This window comes from Panthera uncia, chromosome D2 (genome assembly GCF_023721935.1).
Source record: "Panthera uncia isolate 11264 chromosome D2, Puncia_PCG_1.0, whole genome shotgun sequence".
Taxonomy (NCBI): domain Eukaryota; kingdom Metazoa; phylum Chordata; class Mammalia; order Carnivora; family Felidae; genus Panthera; species Panthera uncia.
In genome coordinates this window covers 23,621,594-23,637,639 of record NC_064818.1, presented here as the reverse complement: position 1 = coordinate 23,637,639, position 16,046 = coordinate 23,621,594, and the positions used below count along the sequence as shown (strand labels likewise).

At 34.2% G+C, this 16,046-nt stretch overlaps 1 protein-coding gene across 10 annotated transcripts in view; it reads left to right on the top strand.

Moving 5' to 3' along the window:
* JMJD1C (jumonji domain containing 1C) overlaps window positions 1-16,046 on the top strand; it is a 318,019-nt gene that overhangs the window by 229,469 nt on the left and 72,504 nt on the right. For all 10 annotated transcript variants that reach the window (XR_007460906.1, XM_049646138.1, XM_049646136.1 and 7 more), the window contains one exon: window positions 3,651-3,764. Coding sequence is in view for 5 of the 10 variants with exons in the window: in XM_049646136.1 (XP_049502093.1) it covers window positions 3,651-3,764 (114 nt within the window). In the remaining 5 variants the exon portion in view is untranslated. The remainder of the gene's footprint in view (window positions 1-3,650; window positions 3,765-16,046) is intronic.

Sequence of the window (16,046 nt, the reverse complement as noted above, 5' to 3'; positions counted from 1 at the left end):
TAGAGTTTGTTTAAAGTATTAGAGCAGAAATGTTTCAGATTAGCATTTTTAGAATATAGTGTTTTAAGGGAAGTGAGGGTGTTTGTTTTGTGAGGGTTTTTTGTGTGGTGTATTCCAGTCCCCACCCCCAACTTGTTTTCTAACAGTATCGTGTTTTTCAATAGACCTGCTTGGGTGGGAATTTGGACTTTGTTCTTTCAAGTCACTCCAGTCTTTGTGTGTGTGTGTGTGTGTGTGTATAGACTAAACCTTGACTTCTAAAATGTTGCTTAGTTTTCTGCTTCCTTATTTTCCCTTAGTAAAGCTTATATCAGATTTTTGTAGTTAATGAGCATGATTTTTTTTTAACTTGGAAAAGGAATTGTTAAATGTTAACTGGAGATTGTTAGAAACTCAGACTGCAGACATAAACTCCATGAATTTCTAGTTAAACGTTAAATGTGAGCTTTAACGTGGTTTGTTTGAGCAGCTGAGTTATGTTTGAGAGCTGTAGCTGATTTATTTTAAAAATGTTTTTTTGAGGAGGGCTCATCTGTTCTCCTCTTCCTCATGTGAATGGAATGTGGTGCAGCATGGAGCCCCAAACAGGATACAGTTGTTCTAAGCATTCTTCCTATAGCGTGGTGTAGGCCCTACTAGAAATGCAGGCTCTCAACTAAGTATTTATTTTAGCTTTAGACTATTTTTAAAGTATCGTTAACACAGACAAAGAGACCTTAAAGGAACTCTTAATCCATTAATAAAATTACAAAAGTTTTTTTTCCAATTATGATTATTCAATTTTAAATTAGTAATTTTTATTTAAATTTTCAAAGGCTTTTTTCAGCATTCGAATAATAGTCTTTTTGTGATTAGGGCCATATTCTGTGACTTTCATCAGATGGTAGCTCATTGCTTCCCCTTGGGCTGTGGAAGTTCCTCATAGAATGATATATCTTTAGAGTCTTGAATTAGTTATGTATGAGTTCTAGTTTCTTTACATTCCAGTACACCTAGACCCATGAAATATTTACTACAGAATCATCTTAAAAGCTGTAGGATCCATTCACTTTATTTAAATATTTTTTTATTTTTTAAATTAATAGGTCTTTGAAATGTGTTTGACTTGGATACAAATACTAATAATGGTTACATCGTTGATTTCCACTTCAAAAAAAATCAGTGTTTTTTAACTACTTAATTACATATGTCGTTTGTCTTTAATTTTTCCATAAAGTAGTAAAAATCACACATTTTCAGGGTTGTTTATTTAATACATATTGGAACATTTCTTTCAAAGTACTGTAATAGTGTTTATCAGCACTTGCTTGGAACATATTTGTAGCTTAAATATAATTTGTACATTTTAAAATTCGCAAGTTGTGGCCCTATTTAATACTATTTTAAGAAGCATGTATACACTTGACCTCCATTTGTACATGAGTATTATCAAAATAGACCTTTATAAACTAATTTTTTTAACATTTCTGGTAGCTAAATTCTCCCAATGGCTTTCAATTAGTTACCTTAAGAGAATTTTATTTTAGCCTAGAAACTAAACTTAGTAATTTAAATCATGATTAGTTGGCCTGTTAAAATTTACCCTTAGCACTCTGACCTACCTTAAATAGCTGAGTTCTGAGAGATTTTCTTCACAAGAATGTTTTTCATATTATAAAATGACTAGGTCTCATAGGAAATGCAAACCACCTGTATTATTTGCGTAAGAAAGAGGCACTCAGACAGGAGTTTACTTCTTTTTCAAATCCTACTTAATTGAATTGTACCTTTAGCCACTTAGATAATAGCTTTTGTGGACCTTTTTGTTAACCTTCCCGAGTTGACCTGACATGGTACTGTTTGAAAAGAAATAGAGCATTTGAATAAAGTTCAAGGATTAAATCAAGTCTTGAAAAGGTGCCAGTGTTTTCTAGTTTACTAAAAACTAAACCGAGATATAATATGAAAAATATTACGTATTTCATGTCAATCACATAGTGGTAGGCATTTTAAAGTCTAAATAAGATAAATGCTCTTGAATTGCTTACAAAACTTCAGTCACTTGTTAGGTAAAATAATAGGATTTTATGAAATAATCTTAGGAATTTAGTCTTGGTAAATGGAAACTTGCTAGATGGCCACAGTAGCAGGAGATAGCTAAATAATGGGAGAATGTCTGTTTTGAAATGTAATTTCTCACCCAGATAAGAATACTCCTGATACATATGTAGTACTTAAAAGGTTAGCCTTAGGACTGACTGGGGAGGAAAGAACTTATTACTGTGGTTCGATTTTCTAATTATAAATACTGAAAATAAGTGGGAATGTAAGAGGATTTTTTTCATGTTATTTTAATTTTGGAAGGAAGATATTATTTCTAAGTTCATGGTATCGTGTAGAAATTAAGTTTTCTTTAAAACGCTTATTTTTCCCCCATGTGTTTAACAGTTACAGACTCCTCAATGAATCAAATCGAAAGCTTTAAAAGGAATTTCTTAAATACAGAAATTAACTCCTTAAGAGCCACTCTGAACTAAAGATCTTGAAAACTTTTTCCCCAGAGTGCATATTAGTTGTGATTAGCAGGATGTTAGATTTCTTTAAGACCTAATAAGAGAAGGGGAAACACAATGGCTTTGAATCTCCTGGGCATTTTTACTGTCTGTGGCCAAAAGCTTTGGTTTGCATCCAAACCAAAGTTGGCTTCTAACAAGAAAGATTTCTCCATGTTCTATAGGTAATTTATAAACTAAGTTGGTTAATTCCATTTTCCAAACTTTGATTCTTTTATAATAGTAAAGCCATTATATGTTAAGTTTTTACAAAAGTACCGAGGATATGACACTTGGGTTTTTATTCAAGCTGCTTCTGCTTCGAAAGTGTGACAGTAATTAAAAAAATGCATACATAGTGCGTTTGTTTCCTTCCTTCCTCTTCCGCCTCCCTCACTCCCACCCTACCCCAAGATATAGGTTAAAAACTCCTTTATGTAAAAGATGAGCCAGTGTTCTTTAAAATAATCAAATCACCATGGATCCTCTATTTTTGGTTTGTTTGTGCCTTCGTTTGATTTTTAAAGTACTAGAGTCTGGACTGAGAGGTAGATTTTGTGTAATACTTCTTACCTCCCTCTTTTCCTGCTTCCCTTCCCCCACGCTGCTCTCACTGAAGCAGCTGGATTTTTATTTGTGCTTGGGGCAGAGGCAGGGGCGGGGGTGGGTAGTACATGGGGTGGAGTTAAAAGACCAGATGCATCCTGATCATTTAAAATCCTTGATGTGAATGAGCTAGGAAAAAAATAACTATAAACTGTACCTGCTCTGTTTTTATAAAGATTAATTACTTAATACTTTTTAAAAAGAGAGTTGGAGTAGAATGCTCTTCTACCAAGTTTATTATTTGAGAAGCAATTTCTTTTTTTATCTTTGAAATTTTTATACACCACGTATATTTGATTTTTAAAATAAACAACCTCTACATCTACTTCATTCCTTTCAAATACAAAATATTGTATGGATAAAAGCATTTAGATTATAATATAAAAACTAATGTTAATTGGTATCCTAAAACCATTGTAATAATGACATTTATACGTTGTATTCATATATACCCTTCGTATTTGAATATAAAACCCAGAAAATAACCATTATAAATTTTTTTTCTTTTACCAGACTTTCAAACCCCTGGTTGAAAAAAGTATACCCAGTTCAATCACTGCGGTAGAATTCCTTGTAGATAAACAACTGGATTTTTTAACTGAAGATAGTGCCTTTCAACCCTACCAGGTAAGAAATTTTAGGTTGCTTTTAAAAGTTAGCTAATCTTTAAACTTCACTGGTAATGTAGATATTCTTTTAAATAGTCAGTTTGAACTAACATGTAGTGTGCAAGAAACCCAGTGCTTTCAATAAATTTTAATTATAGGATAAATGGTTAATTTATCCAGTCAACAGATTTATATACCGAGAACTTAACTATGAGCCAGGCAGCATTCTGTCACTGGGAATACACAAGTGAGCAAAATTAAGTCCCTACCATTATAAATAATGTTCATTGTTAGAAAATAACTGGTTAGATATTAGTATAAATTACCTTTTCTCCAAGCTCTAAAGATTAAGAATTGGGTCAATTAATGTAATTAAATGAGATTAATGTTTATGCATATAGTAATAGTAGTTCTTTTTCTTTTTAACTGAGAAGTTTCCATTAGACTGTCATTAATTGAATTGTTCATTTTCTAAATTTTAGTTCCCAGTTACAGTCTGAATACAAATACATTTAATTGGAAAAATATTTTCTAGTAGACCTTAAGATAGAAATCATGTGAAGAAACTCCTATCAAAAATAGACTAAGTGAGTTTTAAAATTTCTAGTGAAGTTGTCGGTTAGTTTCTTAAGGTATAAGTAAAAATGAACAGCAGTTTGTTTTCTTTATATATTTGGATTTCAGATTGAATTAAATCTCTTTCATGCATTTTTTACTTAAGTAAAAATCACTTAAGTGATTAAAATAATATAATTGCATTGAAAGAAAGGATGAGTGAACTAGCTTGACGTTTTTTTTTTTAATGGAGCTGAAAGTCAGTACTCCTATTTCATTTCAGAATAGTTACTGTTTTCCGAAAATAAAATATAGAGGCATCGTTTCCATGGAAAGAACAAGAGCTGAATTAATGAGCAGTGATTTGTTGTGTGTGGAGTTATAATACTTAGGGAATTAGAGTAGTTATGTGCATCTTCTGTTAGATCTACCAGAATGGGATGATAGTTCCTGAGTTAAATGTTATTTTGAAGTCTACAAAGATATTTGTCCTTTCACATTATTTTTCTTATTTCATTAAATGACCTGGTTTTTGTACTGTTAGCTTTTTTGTTCTTTGTTTACAGTATTTATAGCTAAAAATTCATAGCAAGTTCCGGTATAATATTGGAGGTGTTGAGCTTTTCCCTTGGGTTTTATTTTGTTTTGTTTATAATTGTGAATGCCATTTAGCTTAACTCTAGGCCTTATTATAACTTCATTTCTAACAGTCTTTTAGTGGGAATTAGACTGGATGAGTCTAGTAAAATCAAAGGAACCTCCCAGCCCTTAATGTTTTAATTTTGTGGTTGCTGATTAGCAGCACTTTGGAAGTTTCAGCTTGGATTTGATTTAGAGAAGTGAAATCATTATGTAGAAATTACTTTTAAAAATAAACTCTTTTGCCAGGTGGCCTAAAACTCCACAACATGTTTATTAAAATTATAATCATTGAAAGAATGTGCTAACATTTTATAGGGGTTTTGGGGTGACTTTTTGTTTTTTACATGTTAAGCTTTTAGATTCTGATTAATTACATAATTTTATTTAAAAAACAAACCACAAGAGCTAAAGTCTTATTTTAATTTGGTGAACTGTATGATTGTCTTTGTTAGTAAGCTGTTTGTATTGCTCTGCTAGTATAGGCCAGTTGATCTCTAACCTAGAAGAATACTGTGTCTTCTAAAGGTGAAGTGATTTCTCTTGACCTTTTTAACCATTTGTCTTTCACAAATCTGAGTTCTCAGTTTTAAAAAATCAGAAGGAATTATACTAACAGCACTTGACTCAGGGATCCAGCATACCTTAATTTTAGAATTTCTTAGGAGTTTTAAAAGTAATAGCTGATCTATAATAGAGCTATTTTATGTGTATTTTAATAGATTTAGTGTCTTATTAATCTGGTTAAAAAAAATGTAAGGATATTTTCTCTAATATGTAAATGATAGACACCTATTGTAACATTTTGAATGAAAATGTACTCCACATACCTAGGATGGCTCAGTCTAGTTTTTCAAATTTATTTATTTAGATGAGTTTGTGAAATATAGCTAGCTACATTCACAATAAAGGAAACAATTTTAGAGTTCATGTAATTAGAGTGGCTTTATCCCAGAATGCTTTTCTCTAACCACTTGTCCAAACAGTACATTAAATTCCTTGGCATCTTAAACATGGCAGCTGTTACTGGCATAGATTTTGTAAATAGTGTCTTGACATATCTTAACTTTAGGGTAACCTTATATAAGTCAAAGGGAGTTTGGGGGAAAATTGAACACGTTTTTTAAATGTTCTCCTTATTTTTTTCTCATTTCTTTAAATTGCATGAGGCAATTTCTTCTGAATCTAGATGTTAATTACCCTTTATAGACTTCTTAAGTGTGATGGAGGAAAACCTTCCTTAGAAATGGCCTTTGTGTATGGAGTGATGAGTACACATAACTTTTGTTCTAAAAATTCTCACAAATGTTTTTATAGTGGGAATTCCCACCTACCGTCTTTCTCCTTGCATTCTCAGCATTTTATTCTGTAGTAGTATGCTCCCTTTAATTTCCTTTATATAGTTGTACAGCCCTATTTTTTGATATATCAGGAAAGTAACATTGTTTAAGGTAGTGGTTAGGAAACCAAGATGAATATAGATCATTTCACTTTTAGGTCACTGGTTTGAATCCTACACTTAACCTCTGATTTCAGTGCATTGAGTATCACATGCCACGTATTAAAGTTGATCTGGTCACTTTTTTAGGTGGCATGTAGTTGGGGAATTGGGGTACAATCGTAGTTTTCACTCTTTTGGAAAGAAACTTGAATGAGGAGAAAAACCAAACCAATATCTTCTAAATAATATAATCTATGCATATTAATTAGGTCAGTGTAGCAGCATGGTATTGTTAATTCTGTTTTTTTTCCTTCCTTATGCACACAAATGAGTTTCTGCTTCCTCCTTTCAGATTTCCTGATCATGCCTGGCTGCAGTTAACTTTCTTTGAAGTAGAGGGGGAAGGGAAAAGAGAGGAAGTAGGAGGGAACTCTGCACATTCTACTCTGTCTTTCAACTGGCTGGGAAGAAGGAGGAAAAAATCAAATTATTGATTCTGAAAGATGCCTTTCATAGTTTGGGGTTTTGTTTTTGTTTTGTTAATTGCTATTATTTTTGTGTGGTATGGTTGCTTTTCTTTGGAGGGTGATTACAGAAAATTTTAAAAAACATTAAAATTTGAAGTTTTTTATCAAGTTCATGTAAAAAAGTTTGATAATGAAATATGAACATTGAACTCTTAGCATGATTTTGAAATCATCTTGTTCAGAATTTTGGCTTCTGGCCATGCACACACCTGCAGTTTTCAGGTTGGTTGCTTCATAGAGGATATAGAAGAGATTATTTCTTACCTGAAAATTGTACATGACTCATCTCAACAAATCTGGGTTGGTCTGGCTTGTTAGTCCAGTATTTTCTAGGGATCACGATTCTCTTTGTTTTTAAATGTAATAAAGGGATAATACCAAGGGCACTGCTTTAAAACCATTAGAGATTTGAAGCAGAATGTGCTTGTTCAACTTTATACCCTATGTTTGTCTTCTTGTGTATTAAAATTCATTGTAGTAATGAGGTATTTTTCCTACTATAAGGTAGATTCATCACAGACCTGAAGGAAAGATCCTTTTTGAAATTCTGGGTCATAATAAAGTGATAAAAGTTTAGGGATAGGACTATTAATGCTGCAGTTTCTGTCATCATAGAATGTACACATTGAATTGCTTTACTAAATATTAGATATAGTACTACTGTGCTGTGAATTGCTGGTTGAAGAAAAAGGGAACAGGTGGAGCAAACCTCAGTATTTTCTTAGTACCTGGGCTAAAAATTGCTTAAAGACTTGAACAGAGAAGAGTCTTAAAATATTTAGTTAATGAATGTGTCTGGACTGTGTCACATCTGTGTATCTGTCATTTCTGTATTGCTCAGTGAAAAGGTTGTTATCCCTGTTTGAGTCCATTTTGACCCATAAGTTTTACATCATTGACGATACAAATTTATTGGCTCTGGTTTCAGAATATCCCTAAGGTAGCTGTTGCCCAACACATCTGGTTTACTAAAAATAGCTCAAATGATTGCCTAGGATAAATTACCAGTAGTTTGGGAGTGGAATGTAGCAGAGACCTGTATTTTTTCCTTATAAACTTTTGTTATTGTCCTATGGACTTTGGAACTGCTTTACAACCAAGATGAGATAATATTAGTGAGGTAAAATTTAGTCCTCAGTCAGCTAAGGTGAACAATAACTGCTGGTTTAGTTGTTACTAGCCAGATGTTATATTTTGTTGAATTAAACACTTGACATAAATGAGCTACTGACAAAATTTTGAAAATCTTGTTGGTAGTAATTCATTTCATGAACAGATTTATTCCCCAGGGTACTGTGGTGGTACTGATAGTTTACAGAAGGAAGTAAACAGAACTTCATGTTAGTATTACTTTGGTGGGTAGAGAAAAAAAATATTTTTTAAACTTTTCTTTACCCTCACTTCAATTTATAGTGTAGGTCTATCATTTTAAGACTAACATCCCTATAGAGGAAATGGTATTTTTGCCGGGTACAGGATTTATTAGTATAGTTATATAAATGCTTCTTTCCCAGAATTCCTCTCTGATTTGTTCTCTTCCTGGTATCAAATTACTGCTTCCCATTAATCTAATGAACTAAAAGAAAAAAAATAAATGGACTTCCAGATACTGCCCAACAAACTGTTGTTGTCGTTGTTACTGTTTTAAAGAAAGAAATTAGGTTTTTTCATGATAACTGAACTTTCTATTAAGAGATATGTTTTATAGAAATTTATAAGAAACACTGGAAAGCATGCCTTTTAGAATATGGGAGTGGAACACACACATACGCACCCAGCCCCCAAGAATGAGAGCATCTACAGTGTAGTTGAGAGAGGGAGAAACCAGCCCAGAGCAGAGAGAGAGGCTAAAACTCTTTGTGTTCCACTGACTATTGACTCACTTGATACTTCCCCAGAAAGGAGTCTTTAAATGGAAATTTTATGCTTAGACTCTACTTCCCTTTGACTTACCCTTAAAATTTTTTGATGTCTGATCTTGGAAACATCCCAGCTGACTTCATTCATTTAACAGTTATTTAAATTCTGTGGTTTCCCTGTGCACAGCATCCTGCTAGGTGCTTAATGGTTTAAAAAATTGATATACTAAGTCCTAGTACTTTTTTTCAAGGTGTTTATAATTCACAGCAAGAACTTATATTAAAAATAGACTCGATTTAAGGAGCCAAAAATACATAGTAAAGACTAGGAAAACGAAGAAAAGAGAAATCAGTAGAGCTTGAAATAGTTAAAGTCTCATGAAGGAAGTAGAATTTGAGTGGGATTCATTTGAAGGGAGATGGAAGTGAAAAATAAGAACAGTAAGGCCAGACATTTGGCAGGATGGATAGCATGATCCATCAGTAAGGAAAGGAGGTAGATGCAGAAGACAGTAGAGGATCAGCCCAGCTGGAGAAGAGCATTTGACTTTGAATAGTAGACCTCACACTACATTAATAAGTATTGTGGGGTCAGATAAAAGAGGAAAAGGGTTGTTAAGTACAGTTATTAGTGAATTTTATCTTGTAGGCCAAATGAATCATTGGAAGCTTTGAAGCAAGAGAGTAACAAAATTTTCTACATTAACAGTGGCATCTGGTTATTATACACATCAGAAGCAGCTAATTGATTGGGTCTTCATTTAGAGTCTTTTGTCCTAGACAGTCAGTATAGCATAATGGTTAAGAAAGAGTTTTGAAGTCAGTTCATGCAGACATGGTTTCAAATCCTAGCTTCGCCATTTGCTAGCTATGTGACATTGGGAAAGTCTTAAGCATTCTAAATAAATGGTTTCTTCATGTATAAGATAAAGCTGTTCTCTACCTCAGAGTTGTTAGAAAGATTAAATGAAATGACATATTTAGGAGTTATTACTACATACAAATTGCTCAGGAGAAGGTACCTATTTAGACATGTTCTTTATTTCTCTTTATAGATGGTATCTAGATATTTGAAACTCCTTTCTCTTATGATACATAACCATTGGATATTTGTCTTCCACCATCTGCACCTCTTTTAACAATCTGTCTTATTTGTTGTCTCTGGATCTCTTACCGTTTCTTTCTACATCTGATTGTAGATAAACTTGTTAGCTGTCTGTACAAGCCATGGTCAGCTTGTAACAACATATCTTTGTAGTAGTGTTTCTTCTCTATGCCCCCCCACACCATTTAGATAAGATTCTATGGTGACTTAAAAGTATTATTTTAAGAAAATGGTTTTAGAAAAGATACAGAACCCTTGTGTGATACTACCCCTCCAAAAAACTCTCTTACCTTTTTTTTTTTTCCCACAGGGAAAGTCTTAAGCTCCATTTGCTGCTGATAGTTATTTTTATCTCAAAAAGCATAAGTGTTATTCAGGAAGTTACAGAATTGTTTTTCTTTATTTGGCTCTGGTGAGAAGCCATGTGGACACAGTACTATGTTTTGGAAGCCCTCTAAGCATTGAATAAGTTGTTAGACTATATGACCTTTGAAGTTCCTTCTCAACACTAACAGTTCTGTGAACTTGCTCAAGGTGAAAAAAACAACCATTTCTGACCAACATTAACCTAAACAAGTTTATCGCTGACTAATTATTTTAGTTTCAGGGGTAGGAGACATTCGACTTAACTCCAGGTTTATCTCAAAAGAGAAAACTAATGAGTCAGACAGTGCCAGATGCAAATCAAAATTATACAGGATTAGAATAACAGAATTGTGTGTATTAATGGTACTTATTGAGAGAACCTTTAGCCTATATTTTTCTATATCTGTTTCTGATTTATATTTTGACAGAAAGAAGTTGAGCACATTCTCAATTAGTCCCTGAGTTTTTTTATGCATCTCCCTTTTCACTCCCTTTGCATTCATATTAACATTTGATTGAAATTTAGAGGTGCTTTGTTGCCATAAAGTCAGTGAAAACGAGAACTGTGAGATTGTGGAATATATATTCTGCCAAGAGTGTAAAAAAAAAAAAAAAAAAAAAAAAAAAATACAGGATCATAGCCCTAGCTGTGAACTGACTGTTGGTGGATTTTTGGCGTGGTAGGATCAGCATCTGTGGGCAGGCATTGGCCTGGGGGTGGTCTAGAAGACAGGCCAAAGCAGGAAGCTGCTATTGTGTAGTACTTGGCTTTCTTCCATTTCTAGGCAAAAGTGACAGCTTGCAATAGTGGAGCCAAGCTGAAGCCTAGAAAGTAGGATGGACTACAAGAAAAGGGGAACCAGTAGCTAAAACAGTCCACTGAACTTCCTCATTTAAGTAGGCTTTTTTAAAATTTAAAGTTGGTACATAATGTTTTAATATTCAGTAGTTTTTCACTACATTCTGTTTAAAAGTACTTTTATGTCCCACCTACCTGATTTTTATATCACCATAATTTCAAAAGTAATTATAAAATATGCTTCTTAAAGTCCCACAAATCAGGTATGTTGATTTATCTAAATGCATTTCTGCTGCCATTAAAAAGGGAGTTCTTCATTTGTGAAAATTGGTTGCAAAACTTGGTGTGTTGAAAATGTATCCATGGAGTCCAGGAACATGTTATTTTGACTGAAATTTGGCGCAAGTATGAGCTGTTCTGCAATATTCAGATTAAAAACATTTATAAGTCACAGTCTGCAATAGTTCTCTCTTGGTCCCAAATCTGCTATGATCATATGCTGAAAAATCTGCCAGTCTCTTTGTAATTTTTTTGTGACTGCTGTTATGAATTTAAAGTATGTAAAATTATGCTTCTAGACACCAGATTCAAAGGATCCTAAGCCGTCACTAGTTACCATTGAGAAAGATTTTCTAGTTTCTTTCTGCCAGTCAAAATAGGTTGATATTATTTATTCCTTTTACCCAGTTGCAAATTCTTACTAAGGCATAGCCATATTATTTTAAAATCTCAAAATTTTATTTTAGTGTGTTAATATTTTACATTTGTAAAGTTCAAAAATTTGCAAAATGTTTCCATGTGCATTATTTTTGTAAGTCCTTATGTTATCTTTATGAGGAAAACATTGTATTATCTTAATTGTGTGTATAATGTTTTCAGGGTACATATATTAATTTATTTAATTCGTAACAAGTCTATGAGAAGCCTAACTTACAAATGCATAGGTGGCAAAGTAGAATCCCACTTAAACTAGCTTAAATAAAAAGGGGGTGGGGGTGTTAAAAAGATACAACAGGCAGTGTCATGGATATCTGTAGCAGGAAAGTACAGCTGAACCTTATTTGGAATGGAATTAGGAACTAGAAAGTCAGGAACTCAAGTCACATATTCCTTCTTCCCCTCTTCCTCAGTGTCCTTTCTGCAGACAGGTTTCTTCTGCTTACTCATAGGTTTTGCTTCTCATAATAGTAGTTTCCATGTGACTTGTGTGTGTCATTGTCAATTTGCCCACCTGCCCCCCACCCCCAAGACCTTTTAGAACTAATATTTGTGTTTCTTTGTAAAAGTAGAGATAGAGTGTAGGAGAATGAAAGTCCGAAAGGGGAAGGTGGAAGGATTATGAGGAAGGGAGAGAATATATGATAGCAATTTTTATAGGCAAAGAAAGTGAGGTTTAAGGAAGTTGTGACTTGGCATCGCGGTTCACACAGTAGCTAGCATCATTGTTTGTCACTTTGTTATTTTTCTTAGAGTTGACATCCTTCCTAAATAATAAGATTAAATTTTTTCTTAATTTTATTGTGTGCACAATTTCCCTAGACTTTTCAAACACTGGCGTCTAGCTGTACTCCAGATCTGTGCATCATTTTCAGATTCACTCCTTCCATAGATAGAGAACCCAAACAGCTATTCAAGATATTTTGCACTCTCCCTATTTTCTCAGCTGCTCAGTTTTCTCTCTTGTGCGTACAGGTGTCCTGAAGTCCTAGATTTACTCAAGATTAAAATTGGAAAGTAATGGAGTCCTTGGGGCACCTGCCTGGCTCAGTGATTACAGCATGTGACTCTTGATCTTGGGGTTGTGATTTCGAGCCCCATCTTTGGTGTAGAGATTACTTTTTATTTTTTTAATTTTTTAAAGTATATTTATTTATTTTGAGAGAGAGATGGAAACAGAGAATCCCAAGCAGGCGCTGCACTAACAGTACCCTGATGTGGGACTCGAACTCCTGAACTGGGAGGTCATGACCTCAGCTGGAGTCAGATGCTTAAAGACTGAACCACCCAGGTGGCCCTCTTAATAGCTATCCTTGTGGGTATGAAGTTCTTTGCCTATTTTTTGAATTGAGTTGTTGGTTTGTTGTTGAGGCCAGGAGTTTTATCAGTCCCTTATCAGATATGGATTGTTTGCATACATTTTCTCCCATTCTTGTGTTGTCTTTTCTCTCTCAAAAGTGTTTTTTGATGTACAAAGTTTTTAATTTTGATGAAGCCCAACTTGCCTATTTTTTTCCTGTTGCCTGTACTTTTACTATTCTATACAAGAAATGTTTACCAACTCCAACATCATAACAAATTTCTCCTAAGAATTTTGAGGTTTTAGTTGTTACATTTAGGTCTTTGACTCCTTCTTAATTAATTTTTTTATAGGACATAAGGTAAAGGTCCAACTTAGTTCTTTTGCATGTGGATATCTAAGTTTCCCAGAACCATTTACTGAAAAGAATGGTCTTTTTCCCGTTGGACGGTCTTCGCACCCTTGTTGAAAACCAGTTGACCATGGATTCTAAAATTTTATTTCTGGGCTCTCTGTTCTATTTCCTTAGTCTATATGTCTGTCCTTACACTGTTGATAACTTGAGGTACACACTGTTGATTACTTGAGGTACCACTTTTTTTCACTTTTCTACAACTACTTAATTTGTCCAAGTGATTGTTTAACCCTAAAGATAAATTATAATTAAAGTATATTATTCTGCTGAACTGGTGAAATTTTCTGACACACCTAATCAGTCTTAAGATATAGTCATTCATTTATTGCTGTTTGCCAGTCACTTGGCTAGTACTAGGAATTTAAGACAGATAAAATACTTTGTTCTCTTTCAAGTCGGGAGAGAGACATAATTATAGCTACATGCTGAAGGTTCTAAAATTGAGGCACATTCATAGCGTCTGTGCTGTGGAATCAACTGATGCAGTAATACCAGAGTTTTGCCTGTTTCTTTTTCTTGCTTTTATTTTATTTATTTTTTTCAGAAGGCAAGGGTTTAGAAGATGGGAAAGAGATATGTAAAGCTAATAGTATTATTTCTCAATAGAGTACTGTATTAGGATTCTCTAGCAAAACAAAACCAATAGAGTGTGTGTGTGTGTGTGTGTGTGTGTGTGTGTGTACACGTACGTGCACACACCCCAAACATGTGTAGAGAGAAAGGAAGTAGAGGGAGGAGTTCTAAGGAATTGATTCATGTAATTGTGGGGGCTGGCAAGTCTGAAATCCACAGGGCAGGCCAGCAGTCTGGAAATTCTGGCAAGATTGATTTTGAATCTAAAGGCAGTATGGAGGCAGAATTCTTTCCTCTTTAAAAAACCTCCTTCTTGCTTTCTTATAAGGCTTTCAACTGATTGGATTGGGCCGACACATATTATGGAGGGTAATATGCTTAACTCAAATTCTACCGATTGAAACGTTGATCACATTTGAAAAATACCTTCACAGCAACATGTAGACTGTGGCATCATAGCCTAGCCAAAGTAACACACAATATTAACTGTCACAGGTATTGCTGATACTTGATTCTTTGCTTTGTAATGAATTGTAGGATGGTAGGCATCTTTGGCTTTGGTACAGTTAAGTGTCTTTAGCATCTCTGTTATGCTAATAGAAGAAAAACTTCCTCACACATCCTTTCCTCTTTATTTCAAACTATTAGGGTGTAGATTAAGAAAACTGGAAAGGTTAGAAACCTTCAAAACAGTCTTGTCAAATCAGCTTAGAAGTGGTCTGCAGACAGTGGCCGACCAGCCACTGCCAACACCCTAAAATGTGAGAAGAAAGTATCTGTCAGTCCTTTTTTTTTTTTTAAAGTATCCATTTTTTTTTAATGTTTATTTATTTTTGAAAGACAGAGCATGAGCAGGGGCGGGGTAGAGAGAAGGAAACAATCTGAAGCGGGCCCTGGGCTCTGAGCTGTCAGCACAGAGCCCGACGCGGGGCTAAACTCACGAGCTGTGAGATCATGACCTGAGCTGAAGTCGGACGCTTAACCAACTGAGCCACCCAGGCACCCTCTGTCATTCCTTTCTGAATGTTACCATAGTTCTGCTTCTTGAGTCTCAAGAGTGTGATGTTTTCTCATGGCTATCAGTGGTTCCCCTACCAACCCAGTTTCATTCTAGATCAAATTCTTGTATCACTCACATTCTCTTGAGATCTTTATACCTAGTCATTTGATAGAGGTTATTAATCATAAATGGGTCCTGTTTTTCCATCAGATTTGCACTTAAATAGGGATGCCTATAGTAACAGATCTTAAAAATCCAATGTTTTCCTAGATGTTCTTTGCCTGTGTGTCAGGTACCCTATAAGGGAATAACATGATATTATTACCAATTAATAACTCCTCTCCCCACTGCCATTCATGGAATAGCCATGTCTGGAAATAGAAAAATTCTGTATAACAGGGGTGAATAAAAAATCTGAATAGGTAAAGCCTCCTCATGTATGTAATAGACCTCAAACTTATAGGTCTTTAAGGCATTATCCAGTATGTAGGCTTTAAAAACACAATACCTAGAGCACCTGGGAAGGATAGTTTTTTAATCTTGTTTCTCCCACATCCACTTCTGTTTTCAAGGAATTAAGTTCTATCACATGTTAATGATTCCTTCCAATACTTAACAAAGTTCATTGTTGAGAATTTTTCTTAATGTTTATTGCATACACATTATGTCAGTCGAGCAAACTTGGCATTAGTTGGTATCATCTAAATAGCATGTTGTTTGTGTTATGAAGGATTATGAGACTCTGCTCTGGCCAAGGGTGTAGTTAATTAATGATGCTCACTACCAGTGCTGTAAAGGAGCAGACAGAACTACTGGTTTGTTTTTATTGGTCTTGATCACTTCCTCTTTCCCATTCTGTCTTATTCTACACATAGGCATAAGTATACATATTTGTACCAAAATTTTTTATGAATTCGATATCGATCATGGTACAACTTGGGTAACTCTGCCTTTTGCCCCTAAACTCCATGGACATTACTGTATCTGATTTAGTGCCAATATATA